The following is a 20,304-nucleotide window of genomic DNA, read 5'->3' as shown; positions in this document are numbered from 1 at the left end:
AAAATACGTGATAAAATGCAGAGTTTTTTACATGGAAATGACACGTAATGGAGCGAAGTCTAAATGGCGAAATGGAATTTAACTGGTGGATAAAATTCAAACGCGTGCATGCCCAACGTTATGTAATGTAATGAGTGGGCATGTTTGGTCATAGCACGAGATGGAATATAAGTTGTCTGGCTGGGTCGCAGTGAGTAAAGGAGCGGTTCAAAACACCTGTTAACTTAAATGATACAAAAAAAATGATACAAAATGATACAAAAAATGACTTGCCAACCTTTCTAATCCCGATGTATCTCGAACTAAAGCGACGTGATTCTCACAGCTTATTACCATTATGCTTACAAAATGAGCCTACAATTTCTGGTTAATGTCACTCTTGATTCCGTGACATCATAGGAAAGAGAAGCGCTCTGATTGGTGCGAGATATCCCATTACTGTGATATGATTGGTGCGAGATACAAACCTTAATGCGGCGATCTGTTTGGTGCAAGATACATACCCTAATGCGATTATCTCATAGGTGCGAGGAACATACCACTCAATACCCTAACGTAGAGTTCTTTTTCTATTTTTTGGGTTGTTTTTTTTCTTATTTTTTATAAAAATATTAACCCAAAAAGCCATCACCGTGTTTTTTTCTCATACATGTAAAGAACCACCTTAATAATCTTTGCATCACTCACGATAATTTTCTTGAAAATATATACGTATTTCTATATAGAACCTCCAGTAACAAACTGGCTAGTTTAACGAGTAAGTTTTTCGTGCGAGGAAAACGCAATTATGTTCCCACCGCTCGACCGACTGAAATCAGTGTCAATCTTCGGTGTAAAAATCAACCTATTATAGAAGATGTGAATAAAAATCAATCACCTTGGCTTGAACTTTAACAGAAGAAGCAAAATTTCTCTTTGGGTTTGTGGGAACAAATATCGATGCGTTAAGTCCGCTAGATCCTTGAATACTGCTACGCCAGGAGAAGGTGCCACTCAGTTTAAGGGAAAATACGTCAGTCCCTCGTTACCTGGCAGAAACTATCACACATTAGAACAATGTAGTTTGACGTCAAATGGGCATCTCTTTTCGGAGTCCATTAAGTAAAAGAGAAATGCCGATTACCGGAAAGATAGTTAGTTTCTGATTGGCTATTAATAATGCATTACGTGGACAGCAATACATGTATGACTCGTCCCCAATCTTCTCTCCCACTACAACAATATACTAGATATAAACTGTTGGACATATACTCAGTTTTCTCCACCCCTCCTTCCCAGATTTTGCGCAAGGAACAAGGCGAGAGGGAACGTCAAGGGACTGGGCTGAGGATGACTGGTTCCGCACCAGCCCACGTGCTTGAAATCGCGAAAAAGGTCGCACCAGGAAGCTAAAGGGAAACGTAGAAAATTTTCCCTGTGCGTTTAGCTAAAAGATTATTTAATATATACCAGTATCAGTAGTTTTCAATTCACACTGTGACATGTGGATATCAGTCATAGAATCCAGAGTCTAGAACCCACAGCAAAGTTAGCATCATCAAACAAAGAAAAAAATCACCCCTAAATTGCAAAATGCAAAGCGCATTTTTTTTATTTTGCATTTGTGATTACACAATGGTTGAACGCTTGCTTCCGTCCGCAATGGCATCGGTCCTGAATTCAAACTACCTCACTTTCGAAATGAAGTTGAACGCTTTCTTTCGTCCGCCATGGCCTCGAGCCTAAATTTAAACTGCCTCACTTTAGAAATGAGGCCAAGTGCCAACAAATTACTTGCGAAAATGACTTTTTTATAATAATACTTATATAGCACCAATATCAATATTGCTTTTTTGGCATGATAATAAAAACCAGTGTTCATATCAGAGGCTCCAGCTTCGTTTTAAAACGGGAGCTTGTGTCATGCATGGGTTGAATATGTCGCTTGGTTCTCATCTATGCATCAAAGTATTTCCGCTAAGTTCTTCAAAGCACAACACTCAATACTCAATTCTTTCCCAGACGAAGATTCACTTGGTGGACGTCTTAGTACAGAATTCTATTTGTTTATATATTTAATCACCCACTGTAATCGCACATTCCTTAATAGGCCTCACTTAGGATCAGGAGATTGCGTGACACAAGAGTGACCAACTATTTTGAAGAAGGCGTGACACACGTACATCTTATCGGCCTCTTTCACAGATCAACAAACACATGACGATATCTCTCTTCCAAAACCCCAGTGGTTGTTCCAAAATCCAGTGCAAAGGTAGCCACCGGGCCCATGAGAACGGAACATCGGACCGGTTATAACGTAATCAGGAACCATATTTGAAAACGGCGATCTTGTCATCGGTGGAATCGTGGGCGTGGCCAGGCTCACGGCGTCTCGAATGCCATCAATGGAGTTTCCAGTAATAATTAATGCCAGGCGAGAGCCAGCGTGTGGTGCCAGGAAAACCGCGCCGGTCTGGGGAGAGGAGAATGTACAACGACCTGTCGGGCAAAAGATGTTTTAAAAAAAAGCGTCAAGTATCTTCCTTTTGAGGTTGTATTCCTTCTTTCTCGAAGCTTTGAAGAGCATCTCACGTAGAGGAAGGAATATGTAGGGGACACGGTGACCAAGTGATAATCGGGTTCGAATCTGGATCGAGGAGTCTGGGTTCGACATCTTGGGGAAAGTCATTTTACCCCCTCCACCCAGGAGCATGGATAAGACGACCTGGGAGGGGGGAGGAGGAGTAAAAGGAGGGTAACCCTTCGTTGCACTAGCATCCCATTCAATGGAAGTGGCTTTGTCCGTTGTTGCTCTGGTATTGTGGGCTGCTTGATTAATAACACGTCTAAGACGATGTACGGCTCTGCATTCAATTTGTCAAGAAACTTTCCGTAATACTTACCCAAAACCACAGTGTTACTCTCGTACTTCAAGGGAACTTTCTCGTGAAATTGTTTAATCCAAGAATTTTCTTGAGGACTTCCAACGAGTATCAAGTTATACTGTTCAGCGGTTTCCTCGTTTAAGTCAGTATCAGAAACGACTGGCACCCAGGCGTCAGACGTTAAAAAGAAGAGGTTCGCTATATACACTGCAAACTGCCTCAAGGTTGTGGTAATGTGATTCGCTTGAGATGAGGTACCTGAATAAGAGGAAGCGAAAAATTAAAGGCACTGACTAAATATGTTAGTGCAGCGTACGACGAATCATAAGTGAATTTTGAGGGATTATGGCACTTCAAGTAAAGCATAGCTTTATTCCTCGGTTAAAAACCAAGAGCTGTATATTTTGTTCTATCTGTGCACAGTAAAAACATGTAGGTATATTTTAGGAATTTGGTTAAGCAACTAAAGCGTTGTTTCCGTGAGTGGGAAGGTAAGGACATTGTATCTTTGTTAAAGAGGAGAGCATTGTATAGTTAGTATAGAACTTTCCAAAAACAACAACGACAACAACAACATAAAAACGATAAACTAAATGAAAAATAGCAAGTGCGCTTTCAACAGTTCTCTTGAGTGCCACCTGACTCTATTCACTGTGTTTATAGCGTCAGAAATAACTGCTGGTACTTTCTACCAAAAAAGGTAAAATAACAGTTTTCTATGGTACAATAACATCACAGTAGAAAGAACAAACATAAAAGGAGCAACCATGATACATTGTAAATGTCAGAGGTTATTTTACATCACACAGGTGAATGATGCTTTTCACACGCGTTGACTGGATCGGGAGCGATTAGCAATAACAATTCGCCTCCAAGCAGCCGAAGAGTAAAAATGACGCGTCAAAAATTTAATTTCCGACCATTTTTGGCATATCTACAGAAATAAACTATTTTTTTTCGACGTCTGTTTGTTATTTACTAAAACTGTTCATCGAAGTGCGTGGAGCCGAATAGAGGCGGATATTTCAGTACCGAGCTGCGAAAATATTAGGAGGTGTTCAACGATTGAAAGAGCAACCAGATACACTTGAAACGTCTCACACGACCAAATAAGGTCACGTCGTCAGATAAGAAAACCTGAACCGCAAATATTTCCTAGAAATTGTTACATGACGCCAGACAGATCAAAATAACTTTTCACAGAGAGAGATAAAACTCGTTAAATTTCAACAATCTCCACTTCCAGGAATTTCGTTTGTCATTCTTCTTTACTTTTTCCTCTGTTGTATGACAATCTCTCAAGGTTACATTCCTTAGAATCAACTGTTTTCTCCTGTATTAGATATTCAAATCCTGTCCCATATTGTGACGTACATTGCTGGGAAACAGCATTTGTAGATTATCTATCATGCTTTCCTTTAAGCAACTATGCTCCTTGATTCAAATTAAATGAAAACGCATTTCATTTTGAATTCCAGCCAGTTCATGACCCCATAGAGATCAACACAAAGAGAAGTTGATCCAGCTTGTCTCGTGACTAACCCATGGCTCGCCCGTAGATTCCTATCGAGCTTAAGCAAATAAAACAATTTGATAAAATGTATCCCGCATATCGGAGAAACTTTGGCAATATTGTTGCCTCTCGCAACTCTTGAGCAAAATTCAAACCTTAGTGTAACGATGCAGTAACATTCATCATAAATGTTCACCTTTCAATACGCAGTTTACTTGCGATAACATATTTAAGCGTTTTTTGGCTCTATATTTCTGTGAAAACGACTCATTTTAAATCGACCAATCACTTTTCGAGAGTCAAACAAGGGGATTACTCCTCAGAGAACGGTTGTAAACAAAAGAGCGTTGAGACAGCAGATCTGTATTTTCAAGCTAAAGGCAGCGAAAAGAAACGTTAGTAATAGATGAGCGATAAACAACGATTGCGAACGGTTAAGAAACTCCTAAAATAGCAACGTAGTTTTCATTTTTGATATTTACTGACTTTACTTTCCAGAGGTATCCAATGACCATGTATGTCAATTCGCATTGTCTCTATCTTTTTCTAGGAAACTGAATCATTTTTACTCGACTAATTGCGTCTCGCGAGTGGAAAAGGGGGTTTCCCTTCAAACAAACTACAGAACAAAAGAACTCTACTAAATAACGCAACGTATTTGTATTTACAGCTGGATAGAAAAGAGCTAAAAGAAACGCTAATAATGTCGAAAAGACTCATTCCAAAGGGAACGCAGACTGATGAAGAGGAAAGTGAACGCGAAAATTTCACATCCAATCCGCATGAAACAACAGAAGCCCCACAAGATGGTAGGATTTATACGCTGCTGCATCCTCTTGCAGTTTGGTATTTCGTCTTTACAGGACAGTGGTTTGACCCAGTACGCCTTTTTCTTGAATCTAAACTGAACTTGACACCATCAGCGACTAAACTTTGTCGTTTCCTGTACGCTGCGTGGCAAGCCATAGTGGTTCTATTCATATGGGCTTTCTTCGTGTACTCCATGGGTTTTATGGGGTTGCGAACTTTGAAAGAAGTCGACTGGCTGTGTCCGCTAACAGACATCAAGAATATGGCTTATGGCTTTAGCTGGATCGTGAATCATCACACAGGTCTGATATTTTTCCTGATGGGAAACTTTGAGGATCTCCTAAAAAGGTTGACCATTACTGAAAAAGATGTCAGACGAAGATACTTGTCCAGTCCCATCCTCAAGTTTGTTGTGACTTCCTTTCTGTTTCTTTTCGCCCTGCCACTCGGATTACACGTTACGCAGATGTTGATTCCTGATTTCATCCCCGTAGAGCCAAAGATCAGAAATGGAAGTATCTCAGTTACAAATGAGTCCTTTCCACATCCTCAAGTTGTTTTGGATGGAGTGTTCTTCATCGTGCACCGTGCATTCGCTCTACCAGTGTTCTACGCGTTCCTGAGCCTGCTCTTCTTTCTCAACTGCGAAGTAAATAAGTTTACAGAAGAGCTAAAAGATCACAATTATCTTCGCGAACACCAAGCTAGGAAACGTGCCATACGGATGAGAAATCTCATCAGAGATACAGAGAAAGCGTTTCAAGTTTTCTTGACCCTGTACATCGTTATGCTCTTGTTGACGACAGCCCTGGAAATATTCTCCATCGTGGAGAAAGTGGAAACTGTCATAACCGTGAACAATACGGTCGAGCACTTTATCCCTGCAAGCGCTGCAACGAGCAGTCTGAAAACGATGGATACAAATACCATCACAGCCATCCCTCACAGATTGACCGGCAAACACTCCTTCCCGCACGTTTTCGTGCTCGTGAACCGGGGCAATCAATCCTTACCGGGAACAGGGGGTTGCGGAGGCAGAACGCTCTCCTCGTCACTTCATGCCAAGAAAGTGATCGATCAGTATAGGATGAAGACATCAGAGATCCTCATCACCGCTGTTCTTGACATCACCCAAAACGTGGTCTTGTACGCCATCCCACTGTGCCAGATGCATGCTCTCAAGAGATGCCTAGAGGAAGTTGTGGAGATGGTGCAAGACAGCGATTATGATCACCAAGACGCCAACATGAAAATCTTCCACACGCGGCAAGACAAAAAAGATTTTAAAAATTTCTTCAAGGATACATGCATCTCCGGAATTCGTGTGCTCGGTAAAGAGGTCAGTTTTCTGTGGACCCTGGTGCTAACCTTCATGGGTCCTTTTGTTGTGGTTGTTGAAAACTTGATGTTCAAACATATACATGTTGAAACACCTCTGAATTAGCATAAAAACAAGCAAAACGAGGTACCCATTTCTTTGAACAGCAGCCATAGTTGAAGCAGTTGAAAAATAGTGAACCCTGACAACAATTTGCAGGATATAAGACCATGGGCGAGCGTCAAGGAAGCTTGTCACATTACATTAGGGCAGTTAAGAAAGAAAAAACTATTCGTTGGGATCTCACACAACACTTCTCCGTTTCCATACCCGTTTTTGGGGAGAGTTTTGTGACATCCCAAAGGAGAATGGGACCGAAAGCTGATCCCGTTGCTAAGCAACGTTTCTTTACAAAATTAAGTTGAAATTAAAAGAAAGAAAACACGTAAGTTTTGTACAAAAAACCGTAATATTTGCAAACCCATGGGAAAAATTGTAAATACTGCAAATAATGTAAATAATGTAATGTATGTACTTTCAATCTCGACGATAGGTGCATAAGGTGATTTAAGATCAATCCACTCCAAAACAATGTGGTTCACAGAGTTAAGACCTTTTACAACCTAACATCAGTATGCATATTCTCCATACTGTTCTCTATATATTTTCTAAGGTGCTGACAAAGAGAATTTGTTTAACAATTAAGAGTTTCTTTAGTAGGGGATCATTTCTTTTATTCTCAAGACCTTAATGTGTGGTTCAGGGATGATATTGTAAGGAGAAATTAGATGCTAGTCACTCTTAGGAGTCAAAAGATTAACAGAGGAAACTTTATAGTGAAAAAAACGATCTGCTTTCCTATAATTGTAGCGTACGCTAATAGAGATTTCATTCTTTGCAGGATGCAATGCATCTCAAAAGTTTTCCAGTGGTTTATCACATACTACAAAAAGTGTAAAAAATGTCTTTACAATTAACTTTTAAAAGAATAGATCAAGTTTTAAATCGAATACAATTATTCTTAATAAAATACTGCTTTGTGGAATAATTGGCCATTTTGTGTTCTAACCTGTGACTATCGAAAAAATGTCCCTTAGCAATCCGTGCGGCTGGGCCCCTATTGGCAGGGCCTCTAACGAGTTCGCACTCACAAGCCATACATGAACAAATCATTTTAACCGATTAAATTTTGTTTTAATGGGAGGGTGGGTGCGGACTCTGTACCTTTGGTAAAGGTTGGGGCAGTGTATAGCTAGTAAAGTACTTTAAAATCGTACAAAAAAAAAAACAAAAACAATAATAATAATAACCAAAACAACTCTAAACAAATGATAACACTGATAACAAAAAAAATAAATAACAAGCTTCGTCGTTCTTTCTATTCAGTTTTCCAGTCGTTAGCTCTAATGTCATAAAACTAGTATTAGTATATTTGTGTTAAATAAATACAACAAAAGTTTGCTATGGTTAATTAACATTCAAAAATTAACAAAGAACATAAAAAGAGTAGAGATAATATTATCTGATAAATATTACACAGTGTTCACCCTTTACCCCCTGACATCAGTATGCATATTCTCCATACTGTTCTCTATACATTTCCTAAGGTGCTGACAAGGAGAATTTATTTAACAATCAAGAGCTTCTTTAGCTGGTGATCATGTCCTTTATTCTCGTTATCTTAATGTTTGATACAGGAGGGATATTGTTGGGAGAAATTACATGAAGTCATTCTTAGAGGTAAAACGGTTGAAAGGAGCACACGGATTACAAACGGCCGACAAGATCTAAATATGTTGTGCAAAATGCACAATATCTCGCAAATTTTCCATTAGTTTAATTGAACTCGTCACACAACGCCACACAGAAAGAAAATGCATCAGTCAGCATTTCTTAATTGACTCCTTTCTCGAAATTTCGTTTTTCAGTCTTCTTTTTTTTGTGTAATTCCGTTTATTTGTTTGTTTGACAGTTTGCCAAGTTTACATTTCCGAGAATTAATCTCAGTCTTTTTCACTGTAAGATACTCAAATATTGAACGATGAGGTGCGATTCTGCTAATTGGGCAACAGAATATGTAAAAATATAGGAAAAAACCAGTAACGAATGTATCTATCGTGCTTTACTTCCTTTAGCAAGTATGCTACTTGATTCATAATTCATGAAATGCATTTCATTTTGATGTTCAGCCAGTTCATGACCTCGTAAAGATCAACGCAAAGAGAAGTTGATCCAGCTTCTCTCGTGACTATCCTGTGACTTACACGCGCCCATCAATCAAACTTATAAGTCACGAGAAAATACAACAATTACCTTGACAATTCACGAAAATACATTTCATTTTGATGTTCAGCCAGTTCATGACCTCGTAAAGATCAACACAAAGAGAAGTTGATCCAGCTTGTCTCGTGACTATCCTGTGACTTACCATCAATCAAACTTATAAGTCACGAGAAAATACAACAATTACCTTGACAATTCATGAAAATGCATTTCATTTTGATGTTCAGCCAGTTCATGACCTCGGAAAGATCAACACAAAGAGATATTGATCCAGCTTCTCTCGTGACTATCCTGTGACTTACCATCAATCAAACTTATAAGTCACGAGAAAATACAGCAATTACCTGGACAATTCATGAAAATGCATTTCATTTTGATGTTCAGCCAGTTCATGACCTCGGAAAGATCAACACAAAGAGATATTGATCCAGCGTGTCTCGTAACTATCCTGTGACTTACCATCAATCAAACTTATAAGTCACGAGAAAATACAGCAATTACCTTGACAATTCATGAAAATGCATTTCATTTTGATGTTCAGCCAGTTCATGACCTCGGAAAGATCAACACAAAGAGAAGTTGATCCAGCGTGTCTCGTAACTATCCTGTGACTTACACGCGCCCATCTATCAAACTTATAAGTCACGAGAACATACAACAATTACTTAAACCCTTGACTGGCGATTGTTATCGTTGATTCACGAAACATCTTAGCAAAATTCAAGTTGACCGTGCACAACGCTCACATTTTCGTGAATTTCGCAGAGCGACCAATGTAACCCTCTCATGTATTCATTCAGTTTCGATAGATGAGCAATAAACAACGATAGCGAACGGTTAAGAAACTCCTAAAATAGCACCGTAGTTTTCCTTTTTGATATTAACCGACTTTACTTTCCAGAGACGTCCACTGACCATGTATGTCAATTCGCATTGTCTCTATGAAGGGACCTTCTACGGTTCACTGACTTTCTTTTTCTAAGAAAACGAATCATTTTTACTCGACCAATTACGTCTCGCGAGTGGAAAAGGGGGGTTTCCCTTGAAACAAACTGTGCGGAACAAAAGAATTCTACTGTCTTAATAAAGCAATATATTTGTATTTACAGCCGGATAGAAAAGAGCTAAAAGACCGCTATAATGGAGAAACTCCGTGGAAGAGAAAATCAGGGGTATAAAGCAGAAGATGGAGGTGCAAATTTTAACCTCGATCCGCGTAGTATAGCCCAAACAACAGAAGCCGCACAGGATAATAACAATCATACGCTGCTGCATCCTTTTGTTGTTTGGTATTTCGTCGCTACAGGGCAGTGGTTTGAGCCAGTTCGCCTTTACCTTGAATCTAAACTGAATTGGACACCATCGACGACTAATGTTTGTCGTTTCCTGTACGCTGCGTGGCAAGCCATAGTGGTTGTATTTATGTGGGCTTTCTTCGTGTACTCCATGGGTTTTATGGGGTTGCGAACTTTGCAAGAGGTCGACTGGCTGTGTCCGCTAACAGACATCAAGAATATGGCTTATGGCTTTAGCTGGATCGCGAATCATCACACAGGTCTGATATTTTTCCTGATGGGAAACTTTGAGGAACTCCTGAAGAAGCTGACCATCACCAAAGAAGATGTCAGACAAAGAGCCTCGTCCAGTTCCATCTTACCGTTTGTCGTTGCGTCCTTTCTATTTCTTTTCTGCCTACCACTCGGATTACACGTTTCGCAGATGTTGATTCCTGAAATCATCCCCGTGGAACCAAAGGTCCAACATGGAAATATCTCAAATAAAAATGAGACCTTTCCACATCCTCAAGTTGTTTTGGATGGAGTGTTCTTCATCGTGCACCGTGCATTCGCTCTACCAGTGTTCTACGCGTTCCTGACCCTGCTGTTCTTTCTCAACTGCGAAGTATACAATTTTAGAAGAAGGCTAGAAACTCGCCATTATCCTAAAGAAGAATTGGCCAGGAATCAAGCTAAAAGGATTAGAAATCTCATCAGAGATACAGAGAAAGCGTTTGAAGTATTCTTGGCCCTGTACATCACAATGCTCCTGTTGGCGACATCCTTGGAGATTTTCTCCATCGTGGAAAAAGTCGAAACTGTTATAACCAAGAACGACACAACGTATTACATAACCGCAAGCTCAACAACGACCAATCTACAAACCCTGGGCCTCAATGGAGATATCATTAAAGCCATTCCTCACAGATTGACCGGCAAACACTCCTACCCGTATGTTTTCGTGCTTATTAACCAGGGCAATCAATCCTTCCCGAATACAGGAAATGGATTGTCTCGCTCACTACCTCCTGGTACCAAGATTGTGATCGATCAGTATAGAATAAAGACAAAAGAGATCGTCATCACCGCTGTTCTTGACATCACCCAAAACGTGGTCTTGTACGCCATCCCACTGTGCAAGATGTCTGCTCTCAAGAGGTGCCTGGAAGAGATTGTAGAGCTGGTGCAGGACAGTGATTATGGTGACCAAGAAACCAATACGAAAATCTTCGACACACGCCAAGACAAAGAAGATTTCAAAGCTTACTTCAAAGATTCATGTTCCTCCGGAATTCGTGTGCTCGGTAAAGAGGTCAGTTCTCTCTGGACTCTGGTGCTAACCTTCTTTGGTCCTTTTGCTGTGGTTGTTGTAAACTTGATGTTCAAACATATACATGTTGAGACTCCTTGGCATTAGCAAAAGAGTATTCATTTTTTGAATGGCTCCTTCATAGCCGTTCATGTCTAAACTCCTTTGCATGAGCATAGAAAGGCAGGCAAAAAGGGTACCCATTTCTTTGAACAGTTGTCATAGTTTAATCAGATGAAAAAATACAGAGAACCCAGAGAAAATTACGTTGAAAATTACATGTTATGGGGTAAAATGGAGCTTATACTGGATTTGTTATTTTGTCTTTTTCGGTAGGAATCACTTTTATAATAAGTAGCGACAACAAAGTATTCTACAGTTGTTTATAAGTAAACAATATTATGCATTAAAATACTGCTTTAGAAAATGGTTTGCTATGATATGTGCTCACCTGTAACTATAAGAAAAGGTCCCTCGGCAACCCTCCTGGCAGGACCCATATTGGCTGGGCCTCTCACAATTTTGGACTCAAACATTGTATCGTGACAGGACTCCCATGAGTTAACATCAGATTTGCACAGAGAAATAACACATTCTTGGCCAGCTGTGCAGTACAGGAAAGAAAAAAAGAAAACAGTCACATAAGATTCTAAGCTTGGCCAAAAGAAAGGGCCTAGATTTGTGGCTCTTCACATATAAATCTAAAGGCTTCAATTACGACGAAAAAAAGGGCTAAGCACAAGAACGATTTGCAATACTGCAAGAACTTTTAATGCACTTAGAGGGTAAAGTGTCTCCACATAGAACACAATACCCTAACCTGGCTAGAGCTAGAACCCAGACCTCTTGATTTTAAAGTCTACCTCACTAAACACAGGACCAACAATTTATCCAAATGCATCAATTGAATCAACTTACCTTGATATTTCATACCACTGACCACAGTTCCGTCGACCTCAACTGATCTTTTATGCCATGACACAGGAGATATGGAGGGCTCTTTAAGGCAGATCCTTGCTACATTTACAGTGGTCAGGACAACCAAATTTGAACTGAAGAAAATTTCAATTGAACTTTTACGGAAAGGAATAATCTGTTGCATAACACGCACACCTCTCAAACCTGGAAGATGAGCAAAAAGCATATAATCCCATTATTTAATACCATGTACCATTGTTCAAGGTCATTTTTTCAATTGTGAGGGTAAATGAAATAATAATCCCCCTGTGGGGCTTCAAAGGATTCCAGAGGGGTGTTGTCAAGGGGGACTAATGTAAGGGAGGGGCTTATCTGAGGGGAGGGATCATTGGAAAAGGAGAACAGTGTAAAAACTAATAGCTCTAAAGTAAGGGGGTTAGTAGAGAGGGGGGCTTGATAGAAACTTGAAGTCCTAGATTATGGGCATTGATAGAGAGGGGGAGCTTTTTTAAAACTTGAAGCCCCAGACTAAGAGTGTTATTAAAGAGTGTTATTAAATGAGGGAGGAGGGAGAGGTGTTGGAAGAAACTTGTAGCTCTATCCTAAGGGGGGTTATTAGAGGGGAAGACTTGGTAGAAATATGTAGCTCTTAATACTAAAGAGGTTATGAGAGAAGAAGCTTTGGAAGAAAGTTGACACCCCAGACTATGGGGTTATTAAAAGGAGGAGGGGAGGACTTGGTAGAAACTTGTAGCCCTAGACTTAGGGGGTTATTATGAGGGGCAGGGGCTTAGTAGAAGGAGGAGGCTTGGTAGAAACTTGTAGCCGCAGACTAAGGCAGGTTAATATGAGGGGAGGGGGCTTGGTAGAAACGTGAAGTTCCAGACTAAGGGGGGTTATTAGAAGGGGGAGGGCTTAGTAGACACTTGTAGCTCCAGACCAGGGAGGTTGTTAGAGAGGAAGCTTTTTAAATCAATTTGTAGCTTTTCAATAAGATGATCATCAGAGAGGGGGCTTATTAGAAACTTGAAGCTATAAACAGGGGGGTGGGGTAATCAAAGAGGGGATTGTTAGAAGCTTGAACCTCTACACAAGGAGCTTATTAGAGAAAACGGCTCATCAGAGAGGGAGGGTAATGAGAATTTACCATGAATCTAATCAACAATTAAAAGACTGAGAACTTTCAATCTTTAGCCTTGGAAAGCAATACTTCTAAAATGATATACTTCAGCTTCTAACCTGTGTTTGCAACTGGGTTATACACAGTAAGCTGAAACTTCCCATTTCCTGCAGTGTTTCGATCTGTTGTTTGGGCAGAAAAGGATTTGTATTTCTCTGTTGTATCAGCTGAGCTGCAATCTCCATCTTTCTCACAGTGACCTCAATGAAAAAAGTAGAACAATTTAATAAAGTAATTGTTATGTTTTTGATGTGCATCAAAATAACTTGAAGTCTACCTCAAGCCCAATAGTATAGCCCAATCAAATAATAAAATTAATTTGAATACTATTAAATAAATAAAGCAAACAATCACTCGACAAAAAAACTGGTTCAAAACATTTTTCATTTATTTAGCTTTGATCAATATTATTACTTTGATATTACGAACAAGAAGTGATTTTGAAAAGCATTTCACTATAAAAAATTGCGATAAAACATTTCTTAAAATCATTTCAAGATTAAAAAAAAATTGCTAAAAAGCGACGACGTTTCGACGTTAGCTGAACGTCATTATCAAGTCAAAATAAGTTAGTGATTTTTGGTCTATAAATACTAAAAAAAAAAAACAACAACAATAGCTGATTAAAAAATTGTAACGTGAGAAAATATCAAACAAAGAGTTTCGCACGTATGGAGTCCGTCTGAATATTTAAATTGGGCTTAAGTTTCTTGATGAAGAGCATTTCAAATACTAAGCAATCAAATTTGCTCTGGCACTTTCTTAAAACCATGAATTGACTTTCTCTCAAAAGGTTGTTGTTACCATGAGCTTCTAAGAAATGTCTACCGATTGCCGAATTTTTGTGCTCAGCAATGCGTTGATGAAGGTGTCGGGCTGTATACCCGACATAATCTGCATCGCACAGATCACATGAAAAATTGTAAACAAGGCGACTAAATATAGAGCGCAACTTGGCACATTCTGCATTGAAAGCCTCTGTTGTAGACGACAAGGAATATGCACGTCTACAACAGAGACTTTCAATGCAGAATGTGCCAAGTTGCGCTCTATATTTAGTCGCCTTGACTATATCCAATGAGTGTTATTGATTCTGCTCTCAAAAAGTTTCTTTTTCTAAATTCCTCAGCGAACAAAGCAGAAAGAAACAATGATGATAGTAGCACAGTAAGAATTAGTCTTCCTTTTAAAGATCAAGTGGCCGCTAATGCGGTTCGTAAGCGGTTACGCGATCTTAGCCATAAGATTGGCCCTACTTTGCAACCAGTTTTCGTGAGCAAGAAATTGGGGCAAGACCTCAGACCCAAAGAAATCAAGCCGTCAATTGTTAATAAGCAGTGTGTTGTTTACAATTTTTCATGTGATCTGTGCGATGCAGATTATGTCGGCTATTGTTGTTGTTTTTTTTTTTAGTATTTATAGACCAAAAATCACTAACTTATTTTGACTTGATAATGACGTTCAGCTAACGTCGAAACGTCGTCGCTTTTTAGCAATTTTTTTTAATCTTGAAATGATTTTAAGAAATGTTTTATCGCAATTTTTTATAGTGAAATACTTTGATATTGTCAAAAGAAAAAAAAAACCTCAAATTGAAATTTCTAACTTGCAACAGGAGAGATGACAGCAGCATTCTTTGCATGGTCAACAGCAAATTTTCTTATGACTGGATCATTCACGACGCCTCCATCATTTGTCTTGTATGTATCCCACCACCAGTGTTCTTTGTCTGCTATCTCAGAGTAAGTGACATTGGTCCTCTGTTCCCGCAAATGACGGAACATGCGACGTGTGAAATAAGGATGCACTGTCCTATCAGCTGCTCCAATCCTTATCATAACTGGCACTCCCTGGAAATCAAATTGGGATGTTATCTTCCTTTACTCCTGAATCATACAGTACTTGCCAAAAAACTACAAGTTGGAGTGCACAAGGTGGATCTAACTTTGAAACTGTGGATAAAATCCTTGGGTGCGTGTAACAATTCAATTATAAGTTACTTATACAAAGTACTCCCAAGTTGTACTGTTTATTTATACTGTAGAAGATGGTTCTAAAATTTATGTCTATGGATGAAACCCAAAAATGTGACCACTCATTGACAAACAATTAGGCTAGTGGGCAGTTCTTTCATGTGGTACCATTTAATATGCTTTACAATATGGTTCTCATTGGTAATTTTGTGGTATAAATTTTTTGTTTGAGATCATTTAATTGATTTAAGGCTAGAGAGCCATACCATTAGACCCAAATGAGAGACGCTGAAAACTGGAAACTTACATGTAAATTTGTTACATGCTTATCAGCATCATTTTCTGCAGTACAAGCCTCTAGTATACTCTTCACTGAAGGAGAGGTGTGACTTGTACTGATGTCATGACGGAAGAACAAGTTGGAGTCTCCATAATCTTCTTTCTTGATCCAACCAGCTGCTGAAACTAAGGCCAGGGCATTGTCTGGATAGTGGGTACCAAGCTGCCTGATGGAAAAAAAAAGTGGAGAAGAGGGAACTCAGTGGCCTTGTTGAAGTTCATAGCTCATAGCCACAGCTTGCAGTTTATCCAACTATTCCTGTAACATAGAGCAGCTAGGGGTAGTCTGTGACTGCTCCTTGTTCCAATAACACAAAGCTTTGTCAAATTGTTGCTATTCTTGTTGTTTATGTTTGTCTTGATCATTTGATTACTAATCACTGACCAGAAGCGAATGTAGAATGTAAGCCCAGAGTGACAGAGATTGGCAGTGGAAGATGATGTCCAAACAATAGGAGTAGGTTTCATACAATTTTACATGAATGGGTTTATTGTAATTTTTGAAGAGCATGTGCTTGTCAGTTTTTAGAGAAAAACCTTGTTAAATCCAGTGAAGGGAATATAAAATCATACGGAAATGTAAACCTTTAAGTGTGGTTTGTTTGCATGTGGTGGATGGGAAGTTGGAAACTAATCAGATTGTGTTGGGGAGCAGAAACTGAGGACTTCACCACAGCTTCTTGGAGTACTTTGTTACTAGTTCCATATTGATCTGCTTGTCTATAACAGGTAAACCCAGTAGTTAGTCAAATTCACCTGAGAAAAATTTCTGATTCTGGTTGTACCCCAGGGTGCAGGAGACGCTAGGGACAAAAAAACTAAAGAGTACCATGCAATGACCCTAGCCACTGAAAGTTCAAAACTAACCCTTTCACTTTTACAGTCCAGCATGGTAACACAACAGCCATTGCACCTCCCACAACCCCTTGATAGGATCTAAAATTTATCCCTTATCTCCACAAGTATTTCACAATTGTTAAACGTCCTACCATGCTCCATGTCCACCCATGGAATGCCCTGCAAACACAACTTGGTTTGCATCAGCTTGAGGTCCAATCCATGGAGCATCTTTTGTGAGCTTGGCTAAGCTTCTAAGGGCCATCATGGCTGTAAGCTCTCCAGGCCCCTCCCAGTTATGAGCCCCATGTCTGGTGGGTGCCACAAGCCACAGATGGTCAACACCAAACACCCACTTCCCCTTCTCCATGCGTTTGTAGCTGTCAGCCTGATTTTGTGGAGGCACAGCTGCAAGAGGAAGGTGAATAACTACTTCAACTTGCTATATTTCTTGGCTGATTTGAGCCATAATGTGAAGAAAAATCCCCAACCTTTCAAAAATCCCTAGATCCAACCCTAAAATTATCATAGTCAGAGTATTTACTTAGACCTCTTGATCTTGAGTCCAGAATATTAGACACTTGACCAAGTAATTCTGTATAACTGCATCGCTAAGTGGAGGCTGAGTGCCTGAAACATCCAAGAGCTTCCACTATTGACAGCCAGCTTCTAGATGGAGATTTCTTCCACGGCTGGCAAATCCTGGCAACCTAGTCATGAACCCCCACACAGGAAAGGGAAACAGGCACCTGTCACAGTGAATAAACAGTGGAAAGAGGGAGAGAGGATTGGGGAAAACTGCCTGGATGAAGAGCTCCCACTCCTCACAACACTGCAAGTTCATGCTCAAAGCACATGCAAGAATGCACCAAACGAAGGGCAAATTGCATTTGACTGCATAAAATAGATCTTGCATTTAAACATTTAAACACTCTCTTTTTGCACCTACTTGTACCATGCAGAGTCAGCAGTGCAGGACAGACTCCTGAAGGGCAAGACACCAAGGGAACAATGGCTGCACCATGCTGAACTGAAGCATCATGGTCAAGAAATGTAAACAAAAATGATTGGCTTATTCTGCGGCATCTAAGATTTATTGTAATCTTCTGATCTTGTCCTTTATTGGTGCTAATTTTTAATAAAAGTTTCACATCAGAACAAGTGTCGTCATCCAAGTTATATTGCTTTCCATTTTTGTATTCTAGAATGACTTTAATTGGTCGCACTTGCCCGGGAGCTATAGCAAAAGCTTTGTCCTCCGCTGTCAGCCTCACAGAAAACTGGGGATTTGAAGAAGATTCTTTCACTGTAGAAACTTTGGTCACTTTTAGCCAATTAGAGCTATGTAAATTGTTAATGGGAATTGAGATAAATGTTGAGAAGAGCTTTCCATCAACAAGATCAGGTAAAAACGAAGGAGATAAAACTTGGAATGTTTGTTTTGTCTCTAAAAGTTTAATAGTATATGTGAATGCAATGGATCCCTTGGTCCTGAGACGAAGCTTTATGGTATGTATTCCACGAGATAGTTTAATAGATGACCTACAGAAGGATGGAAGAGTGTCAGATCTCAGCCACATTAATTCAAAATTAAACCCACTTCTCAGACTAACTTTGAGTTAACCCTTTACCTCCCAAGATCTCACTCGTAATTCACCTTACTATCTGCCATATAGTTCTTGTGATGTTGGTTTGGAGAATTTGGTATTGGATCAACTAATAATCTCCTAATTAATATTTTTCTTTATTCTCATCACTTGTCTGCTTGATATTGTATTGATATTGTAAGGAGAAATTCTGCCTTGGTCACTCATGGGAGTTAAAGGGTTAAAACTAGAGGAAAGCACACACTCAGAGTAAAATGTGGTAAGTAAAATTAAAACTGACATTACCATGTGGCACTGAAACTTCTACAGAGCTCTAAAATAACTTCCACTTCGTCTTGTCTAACTATAAAAATTATTTCTTTGGCAAAACAATAAAAAAGGAAGAATTTGTATGTTGAAAAATGGTAACACCATATTGATATGGGACATTTAACCCTTTAACTCCCAGATCAAATTTGTAATTCTCTTTACTGTCAACCATACAATTTGTTTTGATGTTAGTTCAGAGAATTTAGTATTGGATCTACTAATTATCCCCAAATTGATATATTTCTTTATTCTCACCACTTGTCTGCTTGTTGATATTGTAAGGAGAAATTCTGTCTTCATCACTCATGGGAGTTAAAGGGTTAACTTGAGATCTTAATACTTTGCTAATGATGGTTATGATGGTTATGATGGCAAAACAGTGTCTGCTTACAATAGTGATGATGGTGAAACAGAGTTTGTTTATGCTTAAAATCATTCTTAAGTCTTTTTTAAATGATTAGGAGCAGATTAGACCATTTAACCTCAACATGTGTAAGCACATTCTCAAAACTGTTCTCCATTCATTTCATATACAGTTTTAACCCCTCGGAGTGACAAGTATCTAATTTCTCCTTACATTATCAACTTGAAGAAAACATTATGGTCACAAGAATAAAGGAAATGATCACCAACTAAAGAAGTTCTTGATTGTTAAACAAATTCTCCTTGTCAGCACTTAGAAAATGTTTAGAGAACTGTATGGAGAATATGCATACTGAAGTTAAGTGTAAAGGGTTAATAACCAGTTGCTATTTTAGTTAGTGATCATTTCCTTATTTCTCATGACCCAGATGCTTTTTCAACAGTGATGCTGTAAGGAGAATTTAGGGTTCACAATAACAATAATGAAATACCAGCTATCTCACCAAAACTGATCTCTTCTGTACACATCTCCTGTCAAGACAGAATCATCAATATATACAGTATGCACTCCAAGGCATTGCACCAGTACTGTGGCATCATCTTCATTGACAAAAAAATCTCCTAGGACCCATCCCTGCCATTCAGTTATTCCCATTGATTGTAAGGACATCACTAAATCATTCCAGTTTACAGGTGGTGCGACAGCTACCGGTTCGGTACCTGTTTTTTGATTGACTTCCATCCACTTTACCTCTCCTCCAGGCACCAGCTCCGAATACAGAAAAAATTTTTTATCCCATCTGTACTGCGAGATATTCTTGATCCCACCCCACTCCTCCACAGGATCTCCATCGACCTCTCCCTTGCCAATAACAAATGGTCCAATGAAGTGCCACTTCGGTATAAATTTTGACAATTTTCCCCCTCGCTTTAAAGCTTCCTTGAAGCATGTGTTCGCTGCTTTAGTGTTAGCTTGTAATTTCTGATATGACTCCCCAAGAACACTCCATAAAAAGGCATCATTTGACTCTTTCAAAGCCTTTATAAGGCAAGACATTAGCTGGTCAGTTGATTTCTTGGCTCTAAGTTTCATGATGTGATCTTTTTTGATGTTTTTGCAGGACACTTTCGACCATTGTTTACCTTCCTTTTCCAAGAAATCCCGCGACGACGACGACGAAGTTGAACTCTTTTTCGATTTCGAGCTCACAGAAAAATCAATAAAAGATATTACGTTTAAAAAAATAAACAATTGGGTCAAGTGGCTAATTAACCGCATTTTGAGTCGCTAAGTTAAAAGAAAAAAGAAGACAAAAATAACGCGTGGCGGGGAAATACACAGAGAACGTTGCATTTCGACAAGGCGTTACTTGTTTAGGTTATTCGTAACTACTGGAACTAGTA

General features: G+C 39.2%; 3 protein-coding genes across 3 annotated transcripts; 2 read left to right on the top strand and 1 right to left on the bottom strand.

Moving 5' to 3' along the window:
- Positions 1–1,569: 1,569 nt before the first annotated feature.
- LOC131773634 (uncharacterized) lies at positions 1,570–20,252 on the bottom strand. The gene is made up of 10 exons (XM_059089570.2): positions 19,404–20,252; positions 17,571–18,163; positions 16,774–17,029; positions 15,753–15,951; positions 15,079–15,322; positions 13,532–13,672; positions 12,293–12,496; positions 11,826–11,978; positions 2,883–3,122; positions 1,570–2,478 (listed from the first exon to the last, which is right to left on the bottom strand). Exons 1-10 carry the CDS (start codon positions 20,177–20,179, stop codon positions 2,186–2,188), a joined length of 3,099 nt encoding a protein of 1,032 aa, XP_058945553.2. The 5' UTR covers positions 20,180–20,252; the 3' UTR covers positions 1,570–2,185.
- Positions 4,710–7,535, top strand: LOC136277683 (uncharacterized). Its single transcript, XM_066160137.1, has 2 exons — positions 4,710–4,772; positions 5,048–7,535. Exon 2 carries the CDS (start codon positions 5,081–5,083, stop codon positions 6,629–6,631), a length of 1,551 nt encoding a protein of 516 aa, XP_066016234.1. The 5' UTR covers positions 4,710–4,772; positions 5,048–5,080; the 3' UTR covers positions 6,632–7,535.
- On the top strand, positions 9,851–11,801 carry LOC136277682 (uncharacterized). The gene has a single exon (XM_066160136.1). It carries the CDS (start codon positions 9,929–9,931, stop codon positions 11,480–11,482), a length of 1,554 nt encoding a protein of 517 aa, XP_066016233.1. The 5' UTR covers positions 9,851–9,928; the 3' UTR covers positions 11,483–11,801.
- Positions 20,253–20,304: the final 52 nt, after the last annotated feature.

Source organism: Pocillopora verrucosa, chromosome 13 (genome assembly GCF_036669915.1).
Source record: "Pocillopora verrucosa isolate sample1 chromosome 13, ASM3666991v2, whole genome shotgun sequence".
NCBI classification, from domain to species: Eukaryota; Metazoa; Cnidaria; class Anthozoa; order Scleractinia; family Pocilloporidae; genus Pocillopora; species Pocillopora verrucosa.
This window is presented reverse-complemented; position numbering and strand designations above follow the sequence as displayed.